Below are 22,468 nucleotides of genomic sequence, written 5' to 3' on the forward strand. Positions count from 1 at the left end.
GACTACATATTGTATAATTCCATTCATACAAAAAGTCCTGAGTAGGCAAAGCTATAGAGACTAAAATTAGATTAGTGGTTGCCTCAGCCTGGGGCTAGGATGGGGAGGATAAGGGAATGGGGAATAACTTCTTACAGGAATGAAGGAAACATACTAAAATTAATTATGGTGATGGTTGTACAATCCTCCACATATACTAAAAGCCACTGAGTTGTATATTTAAGTGGGCAAACTTATGGTCTATTAATTATATCTCAATAAATCCATTACCAAAAATAATTTAGGTTATAATTCCTATTTGAAATATATATTGTTATATACTAATATCTTAAAGATGGAAAACATGATTCTAATATTTGATAGAAAAAAATCAGGAAATTTATCCATTTGTCTGTTTGTGTTAATTGCTCAACATTGATGCAAATACTACACTTTATGTCACTACATTCCTACTGATTTTCAGAGTATAAATAGATTTCTTAAATGCTTTTCCCACAAAATAAATTTAGAAATTGTCTTGACTTTAAATTTGGTGGAAATTTCCTAGCTTCATTTAAAAATATAAATATTTTTTAAATAATCTGTCAAATTGTAGATATGTATTCCTTAGTAGCCATTAATTTACAGTATCTCAATACAAAGTTTAATAAGAATAATGTGAAGGTTTTATAACATGCATAACTTTTTAAGTGTATACATACAGTCCTATTTTATCTTCTTAAATTCTATTTGTAGAGTTTCAGGTAAAAAATACTAATCATTTCTTGACCAAGTTATATACATTTCATATTCAATTATTTTTAAAAAGTTACCAAATCCCCCCACATGTTAGACACCAGTGCTACCAACACTGATATGGGTACTTGCAAGCTGGACCCAGCTCCAAGAGAAATCCTCCATTGTGATATACATACCTCATGAAAGAAAAAGAGATCAGGTGGTCCCTAGTAGCCTTTACTGCTGCTACAGACAAATGCAGCCTTGGCCACTGAGTACCTCTGCAATCTTCACCAAGGCTAAACTCAGCTTACAAAGCTGTATAGAGACTACATTGCTGGAATTTCTCCAGAGCTAGAAACACCATACTCAACTCAGCCAGCACCCTTATGCCCACCCACAGATAAATATCTTTCTCTACTAAAACCATTCCACAAAATTTGGAAGGAGTGACTCTTCCATCAAATGCACAGACATCAACACAAAGCTACAGAGACATGGAAAATCAAGGAAATATGACACCACCAAATGAATACAATTATTTTCCAGTAAGTGACTACAAAGGAATGGAAATCTACAAATTGACAATTCAAAGTAATTATTCTTAAAAAGTTCAGCAACCTAAAAAAGAATATATATCAATGATATCAGAAAAGAATATATGAATAAAATAATAGGTTCAAAAGAAAGGTTAAAATATAGAAAAGAACCAAATTCTGAAGCTGAAGAATGAAATGAATGAAATTTAAAAATGCAACAGAGAGCAACAATAGAAGATGTGATCAAGCAGAAGAAAGAAACTGTGAACTTGCGAACAAGTCATTTAATATTACCCGCTAAAAGAAGAAAAGCCAAAAAGCAGTGAAGAAATCCTACCTAAATGATGGGACATCATGATGTGAAATAATATTAGCAATATGGGAGTACAAGAAGAAAAGACAGAGAAAGGGGCAAAAACTTATTCAAGGAAATAATGGCTGAGAACTTTCCATATCTGGGGAGATATATGAACACCCAGGTCCACAAAGTCATATTGTACACCTTAAATATGTACAATGTTGTCTGTCAATTATACTTCAAATATTAAAAAAAGATTAGATAAAGCTAGCTAGTATATAACAAATGTTCATTATATAGATATGAACATGTATAAAAATAAACAAGTACATATAAAATTAAAATGTATGTGCATATATAAATAGTTTTTAATATACTCTTTGGTGTTAATGCAGTATTTTTGATACCAGATTAAACAACAGAATTTTAAATTTTTTATTTTACTTATTGATTTCTGTCTAGTCATGGTGGTCTTACAGCTTTGTAGAATACAGTTTGCTTTAAATTTATGTCAAATAAAAAAAATATTATTTGCAAACAGGAGATAGTATTTTTGGGTTTTTATATTTTTTTCAAAAGTAACTATTATTACCTAAGTAACTATAGTTCCAAATGGTTTTCTGCTTAAAACATTTAAATCCCTAAGATAAAATTTGTCCTAGTGGAGATAAACCTATCTATCAATTTTTCTCTGGAATTCTCAGTAAACACATTATACATCTCCCTAGTGAGCTGACATTTCAAGCAAACATAAATCAAGATCTTATCTATAAATAGTGAAGTCACAACCCTGAACATGTTAATAAGTGAGTTACATGAAACAATGAAAAATGTCAATATAAACCATCTACAAAAATTCTTATAATAATTTTCACTAAGAGTAACAGTATGATTTAAAGATATATTGAATTTCACAAACCAAAAATATATAAGGAAGAATCAAGGATGGTAAAACATCCAATAAAAAACTCTAAATATTAGAGATTATATTCATCACACTTAGATGTCACTGCATGGCCCTAATAATTCAAAGATAATTAGACTTTTATGTAAGTAGACTTTTAAATAAGCTAAAAGTTACTTTGGGACTTTATAACAATTTCAAAAGGCATTTTATGCTGCTTCAAAGAGACACTTTTCTAAGCTCCACTACATAACCAATCTAAAATGATATGAGATATGAACTCTTCAAAGTACTGTCCTATTAAATTCTGAGATCACTTCTAGGGCTAGGGTGACCATTAGGAGACAAGTTTAAAACAAAAGTTTCATGTTCAAACCTCAGGCATCAAAAAGGCACTCAAAGTGGCTTATGGAAACAAGGAAGAGCTCTGCAGAGGATCAGAAAAATATGTGGGTCAATTCAGAGGAACAAGTCAGAAAGCTGAATGTAGTAGCCAGTGCAAAGAAAGGATGGCTAACTGCCCAGACATATTTCACTACTCAAATACTTATAAATGTGCACTCTTTGTATAGCTACTGTCATCTGATGCAAAAGTTAAAAATTGAATGCTCATACAATAACAAAAATGTAAAGCACCAGGAGCCCACTAGGCATTGCCTTTTAGGGAGAGGTAGGCTTTATAAATATAAACACAGAAGCCAATGTAAATATCTATAATCATTTTGTTAACCATATATAACAGACATTTTCCTGTAGTAATTTCATTGACACTAATCATATCCATATATATTTTTACACAAAGGTTTCTATATTTGCACAATGCTTAGTATATTTTTAACTCCTCAAATATATTTGGGAATCATTCCAGACCACAAGACTCCGAGGAATTGCAGAATTTATCAGACTGACATGTCAACACATATGAATATAGAACCCATACAATGTTGTTTTTATTCAGCAAGCATGTCATAAACAAAATTTTCTGGCTTATGATGCCAGGTAGATGAAGTCAATTAAAGTCATTGTAATTGTTAAAAAAATAAACTCTGAAACTTTAAATCTACAACTTAGTTAACAGGTATATTTTTTAAAAAGCTAAATTCACATTATCTTCTGAGATCTCAAGATTCTGATGCCATATAACTTTATACTCCCTCCATAGAATTTAATGTAGAGTCAATGGGCACACTACAGATGAAATACATGTTAAATACTATCTTGTGAATTAAAAGAAATGATCAAGATAACAAAGGCAATTCCATTTCACCAAGATAGAATAATGCTTCCATTTTGTTTATTGCTTTTTTTTTTTTTAAATTGATAGCAGGTCAAAAGACATGATCATCTTAAAATGATTTAAGCATGCTTCTCACCAGTCGTAATTAGGGTATAAACAAACTAAGAAAGCTATAATCAAAGTATAGTATAATCACCGTACAATCAAAGAAGATAGGATCACCAGGGGTTGAGCCCTGAACTTGATATTGCTAAATGAGTGATCTTGAGCTATTTAAGTATTTTGAACTAGTTTCCTCATTATTCACATGGGAAAAATAATCATGATATCTACTTCACAGAGTTCTTATTGGAGAGTAAGGAATAAAAGGATCTGAACACAGTTTTCTAAACTTGGAAAGAAATATAAAAATTCATTGGTTTATCATCAAATAACAATTTTGCTGAGAAACAAGCTATTCAACATATAATGTAATATATCTGCTTCTTTATACCATAATTAAAATGTTTTTAATTAAATAAATATTCATCCAGGGCATTGAGGAGGGCAACTGTTGGGATGAGCACTAGGTGTTGTACGGAAACCAATCTGACAGTAAATTATATTTAATATAAAAAATTCATCTAAGTAAATTATACAACTGTTGATGTCCTCGCTTTTAATAATTTAGAGGTAAGAATAATTAATATATTTTATAACATTATATTTTATAATATATTTTATAAAAAGAGTGATGACTCATTTTTGTTTTTAAAATTTAATCTTCTCATACTGTTTAACCTTTGTTTTACTATGCATTTCAATTAATAAAACATATATGAGCTTCCAGTTAAGCTTTATGAATAGATATCAGTAGAAGGAAAGATGTTTATTAAATTTCTAAGTCAACTCTAAAATCTGTTCTTTTTTCTTATCTGATTCATTTGATGCAAACACAATAATAGGGTAATATATTGTATCACTGGTGAATAACAAATTAACATTTTGCTTTCAACATACTTATTACCTGAATGAGGCTTTAGATAGAACCAAATATAGTTAAAATATTAAACACAACAATCAGAGGTAAAATATTTGCAACAAGCCATACCTAGTAATAAGAACAGCATTATCGTGGTGGGCAATCCCATTTTCTGGAATGGTGTTTCCATCACTTTGGTGGGAGAGAATGGATTTCTGCCATTTACAGAAGCTATCGAGGGACTTGTCTGCATGGTGGTTTATCTCCAAGTTTGGCTGCAATACAACATGCATACCAGAAATGTTCCAAACAAATTACTAAGGTCAGTTGTTAAAACTTCTGAAGACTAAAGTGGGACTATAATTAGAAGCAGTGGTTTCTAGGAATAATCTCTTGCCAATTTTTATTTCTGTAATATCTGACCTAGAGTTTAGTGTACTATTGAACATTCTTTCTAGTGTCAGCTTTAATGATAATGTGAATATATGTGATCATCAGCAACCAAAACCACTATTATAAGATCTGCCATGCCAATACTCATCTTTCTACTGAAACACATAGCTAATATACATATATATAGTTCTAACATGACATAAGAGGTATATTCTTATAAACCATTTAAAATTTGCTTAAAATATTAAATGCTTAGGAGTGAAAATCATATTCAACTAGAACTTCCTAGAACTTCCAATAATAAGATATTTTATTTTGTAATACATAATTCTATAGCTTGTCTGTTAAGAGTTTTAGGTTTCTAAACTAACTCATTCTTACCTGATCTTCTGTAAGAACAATTAACCGGGCCACTATAATATTCACAACGTTTCCTAGGCTGGAATCACGGTAAAGTTTGGCAACCTGACCTCCAGAAAATAAGAAAAGACACAAAGTCAGACAAAAATCATAGGGTGATTGTTTAATATTTTTTTAAAGAATGGTAAAATAATTGTTCATAAATTTAACCGCTGTGTATATAAAAAGGTATTATTTGATCTCATACCACTTAGAACTCTACCCCCAAGATGCCTCCATAAAAGATTTGTTATACAAATCTACCTCAAGAAACATTTTCTCCTAAAACTGAACTACAAATAGTAATTAAGAGGGTGAGCTGATGTTCCAAGTCAAATAAAACCTCTTAAACAAGATTTAGTACGACCCATTCAAACTGTCATATTATCTGAAAATGAACAATAAAGTCACCTTTACATTTATTTCCTATGGAATTGAAACATTAATATATCATTTTTTTCTCATTTCAGACAAGTAAATTTTTAAAATCATTAATTCACATTAAAAATCCATGACCTTAGTCAAAACCACACATTATTAAGTTAAAATATTATATAGAGGCATCAAACTTACAATATTCATCACACTCAAAATGTAATGTTCAATGTCTTTGCGGCCATGGTAGCCCACCATCATTTTGTCTGCCACTACCAATGTCTCCACAAACCGCTCAATGCTTACTGATCTCTTCTGTCTGTGGCGGATATGCGTGCCATTAATTGGTAGTGAAGAAGGAAAAGTAGATGTGTCATTCAGCCACCAGGGTTTGCCACTTCTTATGAGGTCTACAATAAAAATAATTAATTCAGATAGGTTCACTAATTAAACTTACTTATTTTTAGATCTTTCATATAGACATGCTTCTCATAAACTATCTAAAGCAGTAAGACTTTTCATAGTGAGGAGAAGGGATGAGGAAATGCGGCAGTGAGAAAACTAAACTTTTTACAAGTATCAAAACAATCATTTTATCTGAAAAAATAAACATGAATAACATATAGCTGCTCATAAAAACAAAACAAGCCCAATGAATTACATAATAAAATTTTTTTAAATAATCATTTCATATTATTTCAGTGATTATGTGATAATACTTTTAAATATAGAGTATGTACTTTATACAGTTTTTTTTTTCTAAAAACAACTAGAGCATTAACTTTCTAAACACTCTCAAATGCTTTTTCTTCTTTTTTTTCTTTTTGAGAGAAAGAGACGGCACAAGTGAGGGAGGGGCAGAGAGATAGGGAGACACAGAATCTGAAACAGGCTCCAGGCTCTGAGCTGTCAGCACAGAGCCCAACATGGGGCTTGAACTCAGGAACAGTGATATCAGGACCTAGGCCAAAGTCATATGCTCAACTGACTGAGCCACCCAGCAGCCCCTCTAAAATAGTTCTGATGAAGAACATTAACACTGCAAAAATCTATTCCCTTTAAAAAAATTTTTTTTAACATTTATTTATTTTTGACAGACAGAGTGATACAGAGCATGAGTAGTGGAGGGGCAGAGAGAGAGGGATACACAGAATCCAAAGCAGGCTCCAGGCTCTGAGCTGTCAGCACGGAGCCCAACGTGGGCTCGAACTCATGGACCAGACTGCAAGATCATGACCTGAATGGAAGTCGGCCGCTCAAACGACTGAGCCACCCAGGTGCCCCAATGCCTTTAAGTAATCTCTACACCCAATGTGGGGCTTGAACTCACCACCCCAAGATCAAGAGTCACATGTTCTACCAACAGAGCCAGTCAGGCTCCCCACAAAATCCTATTCCTTCACAGTATTTATTTTAAAGTAGGATGCTTTTATTAAACTTTCTTTTTTAAATATATTTTTTTAAAACATTTATTCACTTTTTGAAAGACAGAGACAGAGTGTGAGCAGGACAGGAGCAGACAGAGAGGGAGACAAAGAATCCAAAGCAGGCTCCAGGCTCTGAGCTGTCAGCACAGAGCCCAATGCGAGGCTTGAACTCACCAACTGTGAGATCATGACCTGAGCCGAAGTCAGACACTTAACTGACTGAGCCACCCAGGCACCCCTTTCTTTTTTTTTTTTTTTTAAATATATATTTTTTTGACGTTTAAACTCTCTTAATTAGAGGAATTCTGCCCTATAAATCTCAATACTTTTTTAAGGTTTATGTATTTATTTTGAGAGACGGGAAGGGAGCATAATTGAGGGAGGGGCAGCGAGAGAGAAAGAAAGAATCATAAGCAGGCTCCATATTGTCAGTGCAGAGCCCCACTCAGGGCTTGACTTCATGAACCACAAGATCATGACCTGAGCCGAAATAAAGAGTCGGTTGCTTAAATTAACTGAGCCATACAGGCATACCTAGAAATCTCAATTCGAAAAGACTGAATTTTTTTTTTTATTTAATTTTGCGGTGTACAAGTATTTATACTGACAGAGAACCCAAAGTTTTCCTCTTCTAAAACCTAGAGGTAAACGGTGTTAGAATGAGTGTTGCAAGATTATGGTTCCAGCATAACTTGCTTTAAACTACATTTTACTGTGGATTACAGTTTAATCCTTCATTTTCTAGACATTTGGTCCTTCAGTACATAGGCAACCTTTTAGTACGATGGCATCTGTAAACACTTGACTGATTTATATTCATCTTTATTTAATAAACTTGAAAAGGTACAGGTCCTCTGCATACTTCACTTTCATATCTGCATGTTGAATAAGAAGTCTTTCTAACCTCTACTTATTGACAAACTTAGTGAGGAAAATCAGATTAATTTATATAATACGCTTGACAGAAATTGGCAGTATTCTCTATTATTTTTCTAATTTCTTTACCCTTTGCTTTTTAGAAATTACTTTGATATAAGTTTTAAGCAGTAAGAGATGGAAATGACTATGAAAAGTATCAGTAAAATATTTTTGAAACTCATATAAATTAAGTATTTTTATTCCTAAAGGTCCAGAGAGGCAGAGACATGGTATTTCTTATTTCAAAAGTATAACTTCCAGGGGGCACCTGGGTGGCTCAGTTGGTTAAGCGTCTGACTTTGGCTCAGGTCGTGATCTCAACATTCATGAGTTCGAGCCCTGCATTGGGCTCTGTGCTAACAGCTCAGAGCCTGGAGCCCGCTTCAGATTTTGTGTCTCCCTCTCTCTCTGACCTTCCCCAGCTTACATTCTGTATCTCTCTCTCTCCAAAAGAAATAAACATTAAAAGTATAACTTCCAGGGGTACCTGGGTGGCTCAGTCAGTTAAGTTTCTGACTCCTGATTTTGGCTCAGGTCATGATCTTACTCACAGTGAGTTCGAGCCCTGCATTGGGCTCCATGCTGATGGCACAGAGCCTCTTAGAATTCTCTCTCTCTCTCTCCCTCTCTCTCTGCCCTTCCCCCAATCACACACATGCTCGCTTTCTCTCTCTCCCCCCAAATTAATAAACAAACATGAAAAAAAAGTATAACTTCCAGATAACCAATAAGTATTCCCCTATTCTAGAAAGACTCTTAAGGTGGTCACCAAGACTTCTTATTGTTTACACTTTGTGGGATCTCTTCCCCTTTAGTGTGGATGGGACCTGTGACTTGCTTCTAAACAGTATAATACAGCAAAGATAATGCGATGTATATGATTATATATCAACGAGTACATAATTATGTTACATAATACTGTAGCATTTTTCTTCCTAGAGTCCTTCCCTTGCTGGCTTAGAGGAAGCAAGCAATCAAGTTAGAGAACTATACATGGCGAGGAACTACAGACAGCCTCTAGCAGACAACCAGCCCCAAACTAAAGTTTTCAGTCTTATAGTAGCAAGGAACTGAATGCTGCCAATAAACGTGGTAATTCCTCCCCAGTCAAGACCAGATGAGAACCCGGTCCTGGCTAAGGCTAAGTTGATAATTCATTCATGTACAACTTCTGGTCCACAGAAACTGTGAGATAATAAAAACATATTGCTTAAGCCACTGAGTTTATAGTAATATTGTGCTGAAATGGTCAAAATCCTTTCTGCATTAACATAATTCCAATTTCTTTTGCTCAGTCTTCCATGATCCTAAAACCACTCATGTATTCAAATCATGCCTTGTTTTCCCTTTCTCTGGATGGACAGCCTAAATGTCTAAATATAGGATTTAATTTCCATTATTTTGTCATTTTTACTTCTCTGATCCATCCAATTTCACCTTATATTTATTTCAAGTACTATGAAAAGAATTAGACATTATTGGGCAAAATAAACACAGCAATGGTGTTTCTCATTAAATAGCATTCAGTATAAGGTAGCTACTGTTATCATCATTTTCATAAATTTCAGACTTACATTGTTTGCTTATCACTCCATCAGATAAATGTATATATAATGTCTTTAATGGACATTCTTTTTTTTTAAAGTTTATTTATTTATTTTGATAGAGAGCATGTGCAAATGGGACAGGGCCACAGAGAGAGAGGGAGAGAGAGAGAATCCCAAGCCGATTCTACAAGGCCAGCACATCTTCTTTATCCATTTGTCAGTGGATGGACATTTAGGCTCTTTCCATAATTTGGCTATTATTGAAAGTGCTGCTGTAAACATTGGGGTACAAGTGCCCCTAGGCCTCAGCACTCCTCTGGTTTCATTTTAAAAATTAAATCAATCCAGCATGATTAGATCATTACAAACCAGTATCTACATTCTGTAATTGTCAATTGTTTAATGTTAAGTTTAATCATCTGTACTAATATCTTTTTTAGTCTAATATAGGATATGCAATTGACTTAATTTTATTTCATAACAAAGATTGGTAGATATTCAAATGACACTCATTACATATGCTTTGCTCAATTTAATTTTGCATAGAATATAGAATGTTAAAGAAAATATTCCTCCATAAACATATACAATAAATAACTTTTCCCCAAAACCAAACACATGGATCTCTTTGCCACCTGATATAAGATCTTATATTTTTCATCAATCTCAAAATATGTTTAAATGCATACAGTCATTCACAATTAATGCACTGACCTGCTTTATTTTTCACTAAAAGCACTATTACTTCTTGGTACTTGGCTAGGTATTTGTTTCCTTGGTTGATTTTTTAGTTAACTGTCTCTCTTTACTAGAATACATGCTTCATGGGAGCAGATACTTTTCCTGTTTTATTTATTGCTGCATATCCAATATCTAGCCTGACACATACATGCTAAATGAATATTTATCTAATAAATACATAAGTAAATCATGCAGGTACAGAGACACAATAATATCTGTAACAATGGATAATAGGAGCATTCAGTTATACCTGGGTAATGGTAAAGGAGCAACTTTCACTTCCTTGTTTTTCTTTTTATCACATACTTACTAAATTTTCTACAAAAAACAGGTATTTTTCATAATTTTTTAAAAATTAATAGCATAATCTAATTAGAATGGGAAAGTTTATATCTGAATAGGAGATAAATATACCCACTTTCAAAATGGTTTTTCCAACTTATATTTTGATATAAAATTGAGTTCCCAATAACCAGTTAATTGGCAATTAACACCCATAAATGCACATGTCATTTGAATTATGCTGTCAAAATAGTATCAGAATTAATATCAGTAGTTCTTTTTTTTTCTTTTTAAAATATTTTTTTTAATGTTTATTTATTTTTGAAAGAGAGAGAGAGAGACAGCACAAGTAGGGTAGGGGAAGAGACAAAATCAAAGAATCCAAAGAAAGCTCCAGGCTCCAAGCTGTCAGCACAGAGCCCGATGCGGGACTCGAACTCATGAGCTGTGAGATCATGACCTGAGCCAAAGTTGGCCACTTAACTAACTGAGCCACCCAGGCACCCCAAGATCAGTAGTTCTTAACCAGACCTATCTCAAACTCATTAAACACAAAATACCTTTTCTAGTGATATTCCTATGGAACTACTATAATGTTTTCCACTCATGGGAAGCCAGTGAAGTGTTTGAAGGTGTGTAATTAAACTAGATTTAAAGAGAAAACACACTAAAGACAGAACAACAAACCTGAAGACAGGAAGACCAGTTAGAAAGTCATTATAGTGGTATAGGCAAGAGATAACAGGGGTCTGAACTAAATGGACTGGTGTTAAAGGTAACAGAAATGACTGGTGAATAGATTAAAAGTTAGGAAATAGTCACAGTAATCCACTCAAGATTTTTTAGTTACTCAAGAATATATCATTGACCTGCTTTATTTTCCACTAATAGCACAGTAATCTAGGGGGAGAGACTGTGGAAAAAGAAAATCTTCCCCAAAAGGGCAGAATTTTATGATGGCACTAAGAGTGGATTTGCTGCACTATCTGACTCGTGCTTAAACCTTAGAAAAAGAAGGATCTGCCCCAGTAAGGCCAGTGAATAATAAGACAGGCACTTCAAAAGAGGATAACTTGAATATCTAAGGGTCAAGAGATATTTTTCAGAATATTATGAAATCATTAAGTATTTTTGCAAAAAGTGATCTTTAAGATCATGAAGGATGTCATGTTACAGCAAAAGTGATGAGAAAATTGTTTCACAATAAACAACTGAATATTTTAATCCTAGTTTTTCAAGAATTTACATATAGTTGTAATTATAGCCTAAATTTTGCTAAATTTAAGAAAAACTAAACTATTTCCATAATATTTAGTTTCATTACTCAATGAATTTTCTTTCACTGTTTCCTATGAAATTTTATTTCATGTCTTAAGTGGATTCACTTAAAGTCACCTTTTTCTAGTACCAATTATTCTTCATCAAGAGGGACCTTCCAGAGATTACTCATGAAAAGAATATGCAAAAAGAGAACAGTCAGCTGAAGAAAGAACTCCAAAGAGCACTTATATTTGAAGCAGAAGGAGCCCAAGAAGCATATGGATATAAACTAAAGAGTGATGCATCCACTAATTCATAAGATAACCCATTCTATTTTCTATAAATCTACTTGTTGAACCTATACCATTTTTTCCTAAAATCATTTGTTGGTGAACTTTTCTTTGTATTAAGCTAAAACCTGCTTCTGCAATACTCTGCCTCTGGTTTCAGCTTCTAGAACTACACAGAACAAATCTAATCTTCTTTTTTTTTTTTTTTTTTTTAAGATTTTAAGTAATCTCTACACCCAGCATGGGGCTTGAACCCACAACCCTGAAATCAAGAGTTGCACGCTCCACTGACTGAGCCAGCCAGGCACTCCTAATCTTTTTTTTTAATACAAAAGTTCTTTAAATGCTAGAAACAGTCATCTCAATCACAATGATAGCAAAATTACATGTGAGTGATTAATGTGTGCTGAAAGAAGTACTCAGACAGGCTGGGTAGTTTGTCCAAAGCTAGAGTAAACCATATTCTTTCTATCATGCCAAGCCAAAATATCCTCTATTTTGTAAGTTTTCTAATCTTTAGACTAAAGAGCCTCCTAACTCCTTACCTCTAGTCTTGCTCTTCTCTTATTCAGTCTCTATAGGACTGCCAGGAGAATATTTCTAACACCCAAATCTGATCATGTGATTCCTATTGCTTAACACCTTTCAATGGGTTTCCAGCACACTTAAGATAAACAAACTCCTTAACATGGTTTACAAGCCCTTTGTGTCTGGGTCCTCCTTGTCACTTCAGTTTCATCTCTCACTGCCACTTCTCACCCAGTGTGAAATTCACTCCTATCCCTGCAGCCCACATTCTAATATGTATCCTGTTATAGGAACTGGTAATGACTGCAATGTGACATTCTCTCTTTTGGTTCAGAAACTTTGTAAATGCTATTTCCTCTATGTGGAACACTTTACCCACATTTCTTCCACTTGTGCACAGCTACCTTCTTTATCCCTCAGGCCCCAGCTTAGAATTCACTTCCTGGCACAAAAACAGGCACTCATATCAATGGAAAAGAATAGAGAACCCAGAAGTGGACCCACAAACGTATGGCCAACTAATCTTTGACAAAGCAGGAAAGAATATCCAATGGAATAAAGACAGTCTATTCAGCAAGTGGTGCTGGGAAAACTGGACAGCGACATGCAGAAGAATGAACCTGGACCACTTTCTTATACCACACACAAAAATAAACTCAAAATAGATGAAATGTAAGACAGGAAGCCATCAGAATCCTCAAGGAGAAAGCAGGCAAAAACCTCTTTGACCTCAGCCACAGCAACTTTTTACTCAACAAGTCTCCAGAGGCAAGGGAAACAAAAGCAAAAATGAACTACTTGGACCTCATCAACATAAAAAGCTTCTGCACAGCGAAGGAAACAATCAGCAAAAATAAAAGGCAACTGATGGAATGGGGGAAGATATTTGCAAATGACACAGCAGATAAAGTGTTAGTATCCAAAATCTGTAAAGAACTTATCAAACTCAACACCCTAAAAACAAATAATCCAGGGAAGAAATGGGCAAAAGACATGAATAGACACTTCTCCAAAGGAGACATCTAGATGGCCAACTGACACATGAAAAAATGCTCAACATCACTCATCATCAGGGAAATACAAATCAAAAACACAATGAGATACCACCTCACACCTGTCAGAATGGCTAACATTAACCACTCAGGCAACAACAGATGTTGGCGAGAATGCGGAGAAAGAGGATCTCTTTTGCACTGCTGGTGGGAATGCAAACTGGTGCAGCCACTCTGGAAAATAGTATGGAGGTTCCCCCCAAAATTAAAAATAGAACTGCCCTACAACCCAGCAATTGCACTACTAGTTATTTACCCAAGGGATACAGGTATGCTGTTTGGAAGGGACACATGCACCCCAATGTTTATAGCAGCACTATCAACAATAGCCAAAATATGGAAAGAGCCCAAATGTCCATTGATGGATGAATGGATAAAGAAGATGTGGTATATATATACAATGGAGTATTGCTCAGCAATCAAAACGAATGAAATCTTGCCATTTGCAACTACATGGATGCAATTTCGCTTATGCTAAGTGAAATTAGTCCAAGACAAATATCATATGACTTCACTCATATGAGGACTTTAAAACACAGAACAGATGAACACAAGGGAAGGGAAGCAAAAATAATATAAAAATAGGGAGGGGGACAAAACATAAGAAACTCTTAAATATGGAGAACAGAGGGTTACTGGAGGGGTTATGGGAGGGGGGATGGGCTAAATGGGTAAGGAGCATTAAGGAATCTATTCCTGAAATCATTGTTGCACCCTATGCTAACTAATTTGGGTGTAAATTTAAAAAATTTAAAAAAAAGAAGTCACTTCCTCCATGAAGCCTTTTTTGACCACTAATGTCCCTGCTGTATGTTTCTTTTTTTTCTTTTAAGACATTTCTTCAATTTTACTTATTTATTTTTTTAATGTTTATTTATTTAATTTGAGAGAGAGAGAGAGCAAGAGAGAGTGCGTGTGAGTGCAAGTGGGGTAGGGGCAGAGAGAGATGGAAAGAGAGAATTCCAAATATGAGTGAAATCCTATGGCATTTGGATAGGTGACATCTTTTAAAAGAACTCTGGGCATTATCATTCCAATTGCCCAAATTCCTATTTACACTTATTATTAACCTCACTTACCATAGTGTCAGAAGAAAGAGAGTGGCAATACAATACAATAGACTTTGTAAAAACCACACACGCACTCACCTGAAACCCCACAATGAGAGTGATCATACAGATGTCGTTGCTGGAGGGTAGACTTTTTGTAAATAACATGAGGATGGCCATTTTCATAACTAAAATGTTTGGAATCCTCTGTGGTATTCTTTAATGGTTCAATAAAATATTCTTCATCTTCTGTGGCAATTACACCATGCTAAAAGAAAAAGAAACAAAGAATTTACCAGGAAGGATCATTTTAAATATTAATTATCATTTATTAACAAGAGTCAAAAATAAGTTGATATCTCTCCAAAAAGAAGTTACAATGCATGTTAATAGAAATTTAGTGGATTATCTGTACCTAGCAATATGTACCTTCTATAAATTTACCTATACTTTGAAAAGGACATTTAAATTCTTCTACATGCCCCCATGCCTTGTACTAAACATGACACATATATTTCCTCCAATCTTCCCCAAAACTCTTTGACGAAGCAGAGACCTCTTTGTGTTCACTAAAACTTGTTTCCTTTCCAAATTGTGCACCACATCTTCTGTGTTCAGGTATAGCTCCATTCAAGTTTTGGCCAATGGAAAACAGGCAGATACTATACACCACTTTTAAGCCCAGCCCGTGAAAACCTTCCCCAGGAGAATTCTCTACTCTTTCTGAAAAACTACCCACAGAAGGCAGACGCTGAAAGAGAAGCAATCTGGGTCACTGAGTGACTTCATGGAAAGCTGTCCAACATAAACACCAATATAAGGGAAAAATTAATCTCTATTGTGATAAACTACTGACATTTTAAGGTTTATGTTACACCACTTAATATGTACTTAACTGATACACATCCGATATATCCCCATTTTGCAGACCAAGTAACAGGCTCAGAGGTTAAGAACCTCCCCAGCATTATATAGAGATAAATGTAGGAGCTGCAATTCACAGAAGCTTTGCTCTTGTTCATATGACATACTCCTTACACCTATTTATGTAGCCAAGTACAGAGCTCAACCACAGCTCCTTTTTAAAACTTTCTCTAGTCCAAATGAAGTATCAGCACCCACTTCTGAGCTCCAAAAAAGCTTATTATTGGTATCATTCTTTATAATTAATTCCACACTTCCTTGCTACATCTCAAGTATTGAAGCTATATTTAAATTTGGTATAACATTTCTACTGCATATTTTATCTTCCCAAATGTACTACTTGCTTTTTGAAGGCAGGGGTTGTGTCTCACTGATATAATTCTTTATATCAGTTACAGTCATAGAAAGTATCCCCTAAGTAGTATGAACACCAAATAAAAGTTGGCTGATTAAAAGAAATGAGATAGAAAAAGTTATCTGCATTAGAAATAAGACCTTCCATAAAGGTCCAATAGTGTTTTCTTAAACATGGCACATGTGAAGACTGCTCTTAATCCAACTAATTTATCCTGTAACACTGGATAAAACACAAACTCTCTGGGTGTATTTCCTCGGCTGGAAAAATGAAAGGGTTGGTGTAAATTAGTGGTTTTAAAACAGCACTCTGGGGAGCCCTAAGGGTTTCAGGAAAGTGCCCTCAGGGGATTGCCCCAGACAACAAAGGGAGACCTATAGGGCTTGGATCCCTGGGCTCAGCAATTGGCTGTGCTTTTATTAATCTATATAGTATGTTTCCACATAACATTTCATTTGAGGAGAGGGTTTTGCTGTTTTAAAAAGAAAAAAGCTGGAAATCTCTGGTCCAGATAATCTCTAAGGTCCCTTTGAATCTAAACCTCTATGATTGTGTTTAGGGAAATTCATGTTAAGTACCACATACTTGGAAAGAAAGATAAGACATAATCAGAACTGCTCTAATTTATAGATGAAGTTGGCAGGCACCCACGCGAAATGAGCTAAGGAATGCAAAAAACAAAAAAACAGGGATTAGGTACTTCATGTTATTTTCACCATTGTTTGCTTTACTTTAAGTGTATTAGTCCCTAAATTAAGTGCAAATACTGACAGGCCTAACATAATATGCCATTAACAAACTCTAATACCTGAGCATGAATTACATTACTAGGAAGATTAACAGCGTGGTAGCAAACTGAGCAAGCATGGTTCCTGCAGAAAAGAGGGCATGTTTAAGAAGTTTTTATAAGAGAGAAGTGTACGAAGTGGGGTTGGAGAGTACTGCCCAGAAAGGGTGGAGCACTAAAATCATATCATGCTAAACTGTGGGCAGAAGGATGTTGAAAGGTCCCAGACAAGAAGTTCAGGTTGCTGGGGAAAAACAGAGTCAGAAGCCTGGTAAGTAAACAAAATCTCTAGTTTCAAGAATGGAAAGACTGGAAAAAAATCCAGAGATTTTGTGTTACGTACTCTGGGAGATGTTTATACTCATTATCTCATTTAATCTTAACAGTTCTCTGAAGTAAGTACTACTATCAGGTCGACTTTGCAGATGAGAAACAGAGACTGAACAAAGTTAAGTAACCAACTCATTCAATTGACTTCGGTGCTTGGATTCTTAGCCATTATAGTATAATCCCCTTACCCTCTGAGAGTTGTTTCTGACTTAACTTTTTCTTTCTTTCACCAAAGATGATCTGAGTGCCTATCACATAGGCAAGTACTATTCTATGTGGTGGGGATGCAGTTTTTTTGTTTGTTTGTTTGTTTTGTAGCCACTACAGAAGCAGTCAAATCTTTATTTCCCTTTCAGGGTGACTGATAAGAGATCAAAATTATAATAATGGCTAACCATTCTAAAGTGCCTGTCATGTATCAGATACTGCTCTTACTCTCTCTATAAATACACAGTTCATACACACACACACACACACACACACACACACACACACATATACGGACACACACATATACAGACACACACATTTATATAAATACATATATACAGTTTATACATACACACACACGTGTGTGTGTGTGCATGTGTGTGTGTGTTCCAGTTAAACCTCAAAACAACCCTATAAGACTTTTGTAATAATTGTCTTCATTTTATGGATAAGGAAATTGAAGTATATAGAATAAGATCATTGAGTTAATAATTGGCCATGACTGGGATATGGTTACTGTGATTTGAGACCTGACATCATTAACACAGGGCTCTACTGCTTCACTGGGGCAACATTCAACTTACATGGAGCTTACATTTTGGTGGAAGGAGCTAGACAAAAGGAATTCATGTCACCAGATAAATGACCAATCAGGTAGTGTTAAATGTTAAGAAAAAATAATAAAGCAGTGTAAGAAGACAGAGAGTAATCAGAAGTGAAGGAAGTATACATACTGCTTAAGATGGTCAGGGACATCCTCTCTAATAAGGTGATATCTGGACAGAAACTGAACAAAATTAAAGGAGCAATCTTATGAAAGACCAGATCAGACAGTGGGAATGGCGAACACAAAGGCAATATATAAGTATGCATACAGAATACAGCAAAGAGCTACTGGGGCTAGAGGGAAGAAAAGGAAAAATGATTTTGAACTTAGAAAGGTGTTTGAGGGTAGAAGATGGAGGACCTGAGTTAAGTGCGGGTCCCAGTAATTTGCACATGCCTAGCAAGAGCCCTGCTCTCACTTCCCTCAGCATCCCCACTCATCCCTACAGTGTCTGCCTCAGGCCATCAGGATCAAAATCATCATGTCCTCTTTCCCTGACAACACAAACCCTACAAGAAGCCCAAGACCCAACCCCTGGATTCTAGTCCCCATATGGTTATGTGCATCATGTTTTCAGATCTCGTATCCTACTCTCCCCTTTCGCCATTTAAAACACATCCACTGTGCCTCCTCAAACACGCTCAGCTGCATTTGTGAATATTCACTTCTTTTTGCTCAAACACCTGAATCTCTCTAAACACACTCTTTCTTCCCTGTAATCCTCTGGAATGGTGGATCCTCCGCTTTCTCTCCTACCTGCCTCCTATTGGACTTGGAGTTAGGGTAAGTGTCCTTGTGATTCACTGCCATTTCTAAACAATCCCTGCTCTCTCCCGCCTCCAAAACAAAAAACCCCTCACCAGCTTCCAAACTCATGCCATCACCTTCTTCCTCCATTAGGTGCAGTTATCTACTTACTGACCCATAGTCACTTTTCCTCATTTCTTGAAGATTTTAGCTTCTGGATCAATCACTCTCTGCAATACCATTCCTGAAATAATCGTTGATTTCAGTATCTTAAGTCACCAGTTCTTAAAAGTTCTGTGTGTGTGCCCCAGATCACTTTAGAAGTCTAGTGGGGGTAAAGACTAGGGGTTACTTCTCAGAATAAAATTGTAAGCATCGAAAAAAATATATAGGATTATAAAGAAAACCAGTTGTAGTAAAATACCATTATCAAAATATTTTTAAAATGTACTATAGGAACACACATGGCTTTTTGTAAGACTTTAAATAAGAAGATGTGTAGTGGATCTAATGGCTATCATAATTTTGTAATAGTAATTAACATAAATAGTCCTTTGAAGAACCTACAAAAACTGTAACATGATATGAAAATATCTATAATTTTTATTGAGGTGAACTATTACTTTATTGGTTTGTTACCTATATTCATAATTGAAGGAAATGTTAAACTTCAGTGAAGAATTAGTAAAGATAAAGATGTCACTTTTCCCCAGTCCAGTTCACAAACCCCTTGAATTCCATTCATGGGCCCCAGGTCAAGGGCTACTGACAGAGATGGTCTCTTCACCCATTGCTGTCTCAATTCCTTAACCCGTTCAACAAATATCTTGTCATTCACTTTATCTTAGGCATTCGGACCCACAGTACAACCCTAGAATTCAGTATTTTCAATATTTGCAACCCTGCCCAAATCTCAATTTCAAGTATCGCATCCTTCTGTCTTTCCAGCACTGTCCTTCTAATACCTCCCTTCCAAGAGTTAGTCCTTTTACACCCACCAGAACCCAGTGATCCCACCACCTTTTCATTATCCTCCATCCACTAAATGTCCTCATTTCCCTCTTAATCCATCTTCAGTTCCACCTTCAATTCCCTTGCCCTTTTCTCCCTTCACAGAATTTATTTGGCTACCCCACAACTCTGATTAGATCAGTTTTGCTACTCTGGGCCTGCAAGCTTGCAGCCTCATTTGCCCACTGAAAGATACATCAAGACGCTGAGTAGTCTCACTTTAAATTCATAACCATAATCTCAACTGTGCTCTTAATGCATCAAGGCAATTATACTATGTTTCTCTAATACACTCAGTATCCTGCTCACCTGGATAAATATTCTATACTTTCTTAATCCCCTAATACCTCTTAATCCCCTAATACCTCATCTTGCCATGTTCCATTCCACTAAACATCATACAACCTCCTGCAAAGTCCTACAACACAAATACCCACCTGCCTGCATCTCATATCCATACAATCTATTTTATTTCCTCTTATTATGGATGAACTGTCTACTCTCCTAATCACTAAGGACAGTGATCCTATTTATGATTCCATCCCTTCTCACCTATCAAGGACATCACTAGAGAAATTTTCCTTTTCTCCACATAATCATTCCCACCTTTATCAAACAAAACTTAACCTCCTCTGAACTCATTCGTAACTGTAGTCACTGATCATTTCTTACTTTTCCTAAAGTCTTTAAAATAATTATGTATGTACTCTTTTCTCTGTTTTCCAAATGCCACTATGACTTCAGCACTGCTTTTGTCAAGGTCACCAACAACCTCCTCATTGATAAATCCAATGGCAGCATTTTTCTCTTGAAATACTTCCTTCTCTTAGCTTCTAGGATTTTTGCCTGGCTTTCCTTCAACTTTCTTACTCCACTATGCTTTTTGGTCTCCTCCACATCTTTCTGAGCTCCCTAACCTCCTGGAGTGTCCAAAGGTTCATTTCCTTAAACCACTTTTTTTTTAACTTCTTCTTTATTCTATCTATATTATTCCCCCACCCCAAGCAATTTCATATAACCTCCTGGCTTTAAATGTCATCTATATATTGATGACTCCCAAATTTATAACTCCATAATTCACATTTCTCTGCCAAATCCAGGCTTGTATACCCACCATCTTATACAACACCTCACGTTTAACATGTCCAACTGAACTCATGATATATATCACCCCACAATCTTGTCCTCCTACAGCTTTTCCATCTCAGTAAATGCCTGAGTCTTTCTCATCTCAACTGATGGCTGCTTTATTCTTCTAGTTGCTCAGACCTCAAGCTTGGAGTCATGGATTTTATCCTGACTGTGTCCTCTAAAACCTACCATCTGGCCTCCAGTTGTCTTTTTAACCTCACCTTCCATTACACTTCCTCTCTTCCACTGAGTTCCAGCCTGGGCAATCTTGCTGTCCCCCAAACACTCTTAGATCAAATCTTTGTACTTGAAGATTTCCACCTGGAAATCCTATTCTTTGGATGTCAGCTTCCCTTCCTCATTTTCCTTAGGTCTTTACTCACTATTTTTTCTACCTGAGAACTTATCATTATCCAACATACTGTGATTTTTATCTACTTATCTGACTGTGTATCTTCTCCAAGAGAATACAAGTTTTGTGATGATAGGGATTTCTCCTTTGTTCACTGTCGTACTCCTAGCACCTAGAACAGTGTCTATTATACATGATAGGTACTTATAAATATTTGGTGTGTGGATGAATGAATAATGGAAAATGCAGAAAAACAACTCTGGGCATAGCTAAGAAATAAGAATAAAATGTAAAGAAAGGAACAATCAAAAAGGGAATCTCTTGAAAATTAGAACCATGACTGCTTGTAATTTTTAAATCAACTGAAGGAAAAGAAGGCAAAACTGGATAAATCTCATACATAGAACTTAGCACAAAAAAGAAAAAGATGGAAAAAGAGAAGGACAAGGGAAGTAAAGAACCAGCTACAAAAATGCAGGGGGTAGGAAACAAGAAAAGAAAAATACTAAGGAAAATTTTTTTTCAATTTCTCTAAGCTGAAGGAGTGTCTGTCTTTACACTGAAAGCATCCATTAAATATGAAGTAAGGATAAGGAAACAAGACCCATAGCTTCTTGAATAGAATTCTTAATAGAATTAATTGAAATTAATAGAATTCTTGAAATAGAAAGGATAAAGAGAAGATCATATCACATATCACCTTCATTGAGGAAAATTCTTAGGAAAAAAAAAAGAAAAGAACAAGAAGCAGATGTCTGTCACCCAAAATGAATCAATGCTAATTTTTTTAAAGATCTTTAAATCTTTCCCTAAGACATAAAGCCATATCATAAATTGGATGCCCCATATTTCCCTTTCCCAATTCCACCATTCATGGTTCCAAAGAAAAATGATTTTTGAAACTAGAATTCCACATCCAGCTAAATTATTAACCAAACACAAAAGCAACAGTAACCTTCAAAATAGGCAAATAGACTCAGAAATTTTACTTCCCAGACACATTTTCTGAGGTAATTACTTGAAGATGTTCTCCAATAAAATCATGATGTAAACTCAAAAAGATGTAACTCAAAAAGAGTTAAGACATAGAACTAACT

At 35.2% G+C, this 22,468-nt stretch overlaps 1 protein-coding gene across 1 annotated transcript in view; it reads right to left on the reverse strand.

The window, feature by feature from the left end:
* Positions 1 to 22,468, reverse strand: part of ADAMTS6 (ADAM metallopeptidase with thrombospondin type 1 motif 6) — a 296,246-nt gene that overhangs the window by 268,883 nt on the left and 4,895 nt on the right. The window contains exons 3-6 of the mRNA XM_042987636.1: positions 15,017 to 15,185; positions 6,022 to 6,233; positions 5,431 to 5,514; positions 4,786 to 4,931 (exon numbers count right to left, since the gene is read on the reverse strand). Coding sequence (XP_042843570.1) covers positions 4,786 to 4,931; positions 5,431 to 5,514; positions 6,022 to 6,233; positions 15,017 to 15,185 — 611 coding nt within the window. The remainder of the gene's footprint in view (positions 1 to 4,785; positions 4,932 to 5,430; positions 5,515 to 6,021; positions 6,234 to 15,016; positions 15,186 to 22,468) is intronic.

The sequence above is a fragment of the Panthera tigris genome, chromosome A1 (assembly GCF_018350195.1).
Source record: "Panthera tigris isolate Pti1 chromosome A1, P.tigris_Pti1_mat1.1, whole genome shotgun sequence".
Lineage (NCBI taxonomy): Eukaryota > Metazoa > Chordata > Mammalia > Carnivora > Felidae > Panthera > Panthera tigris.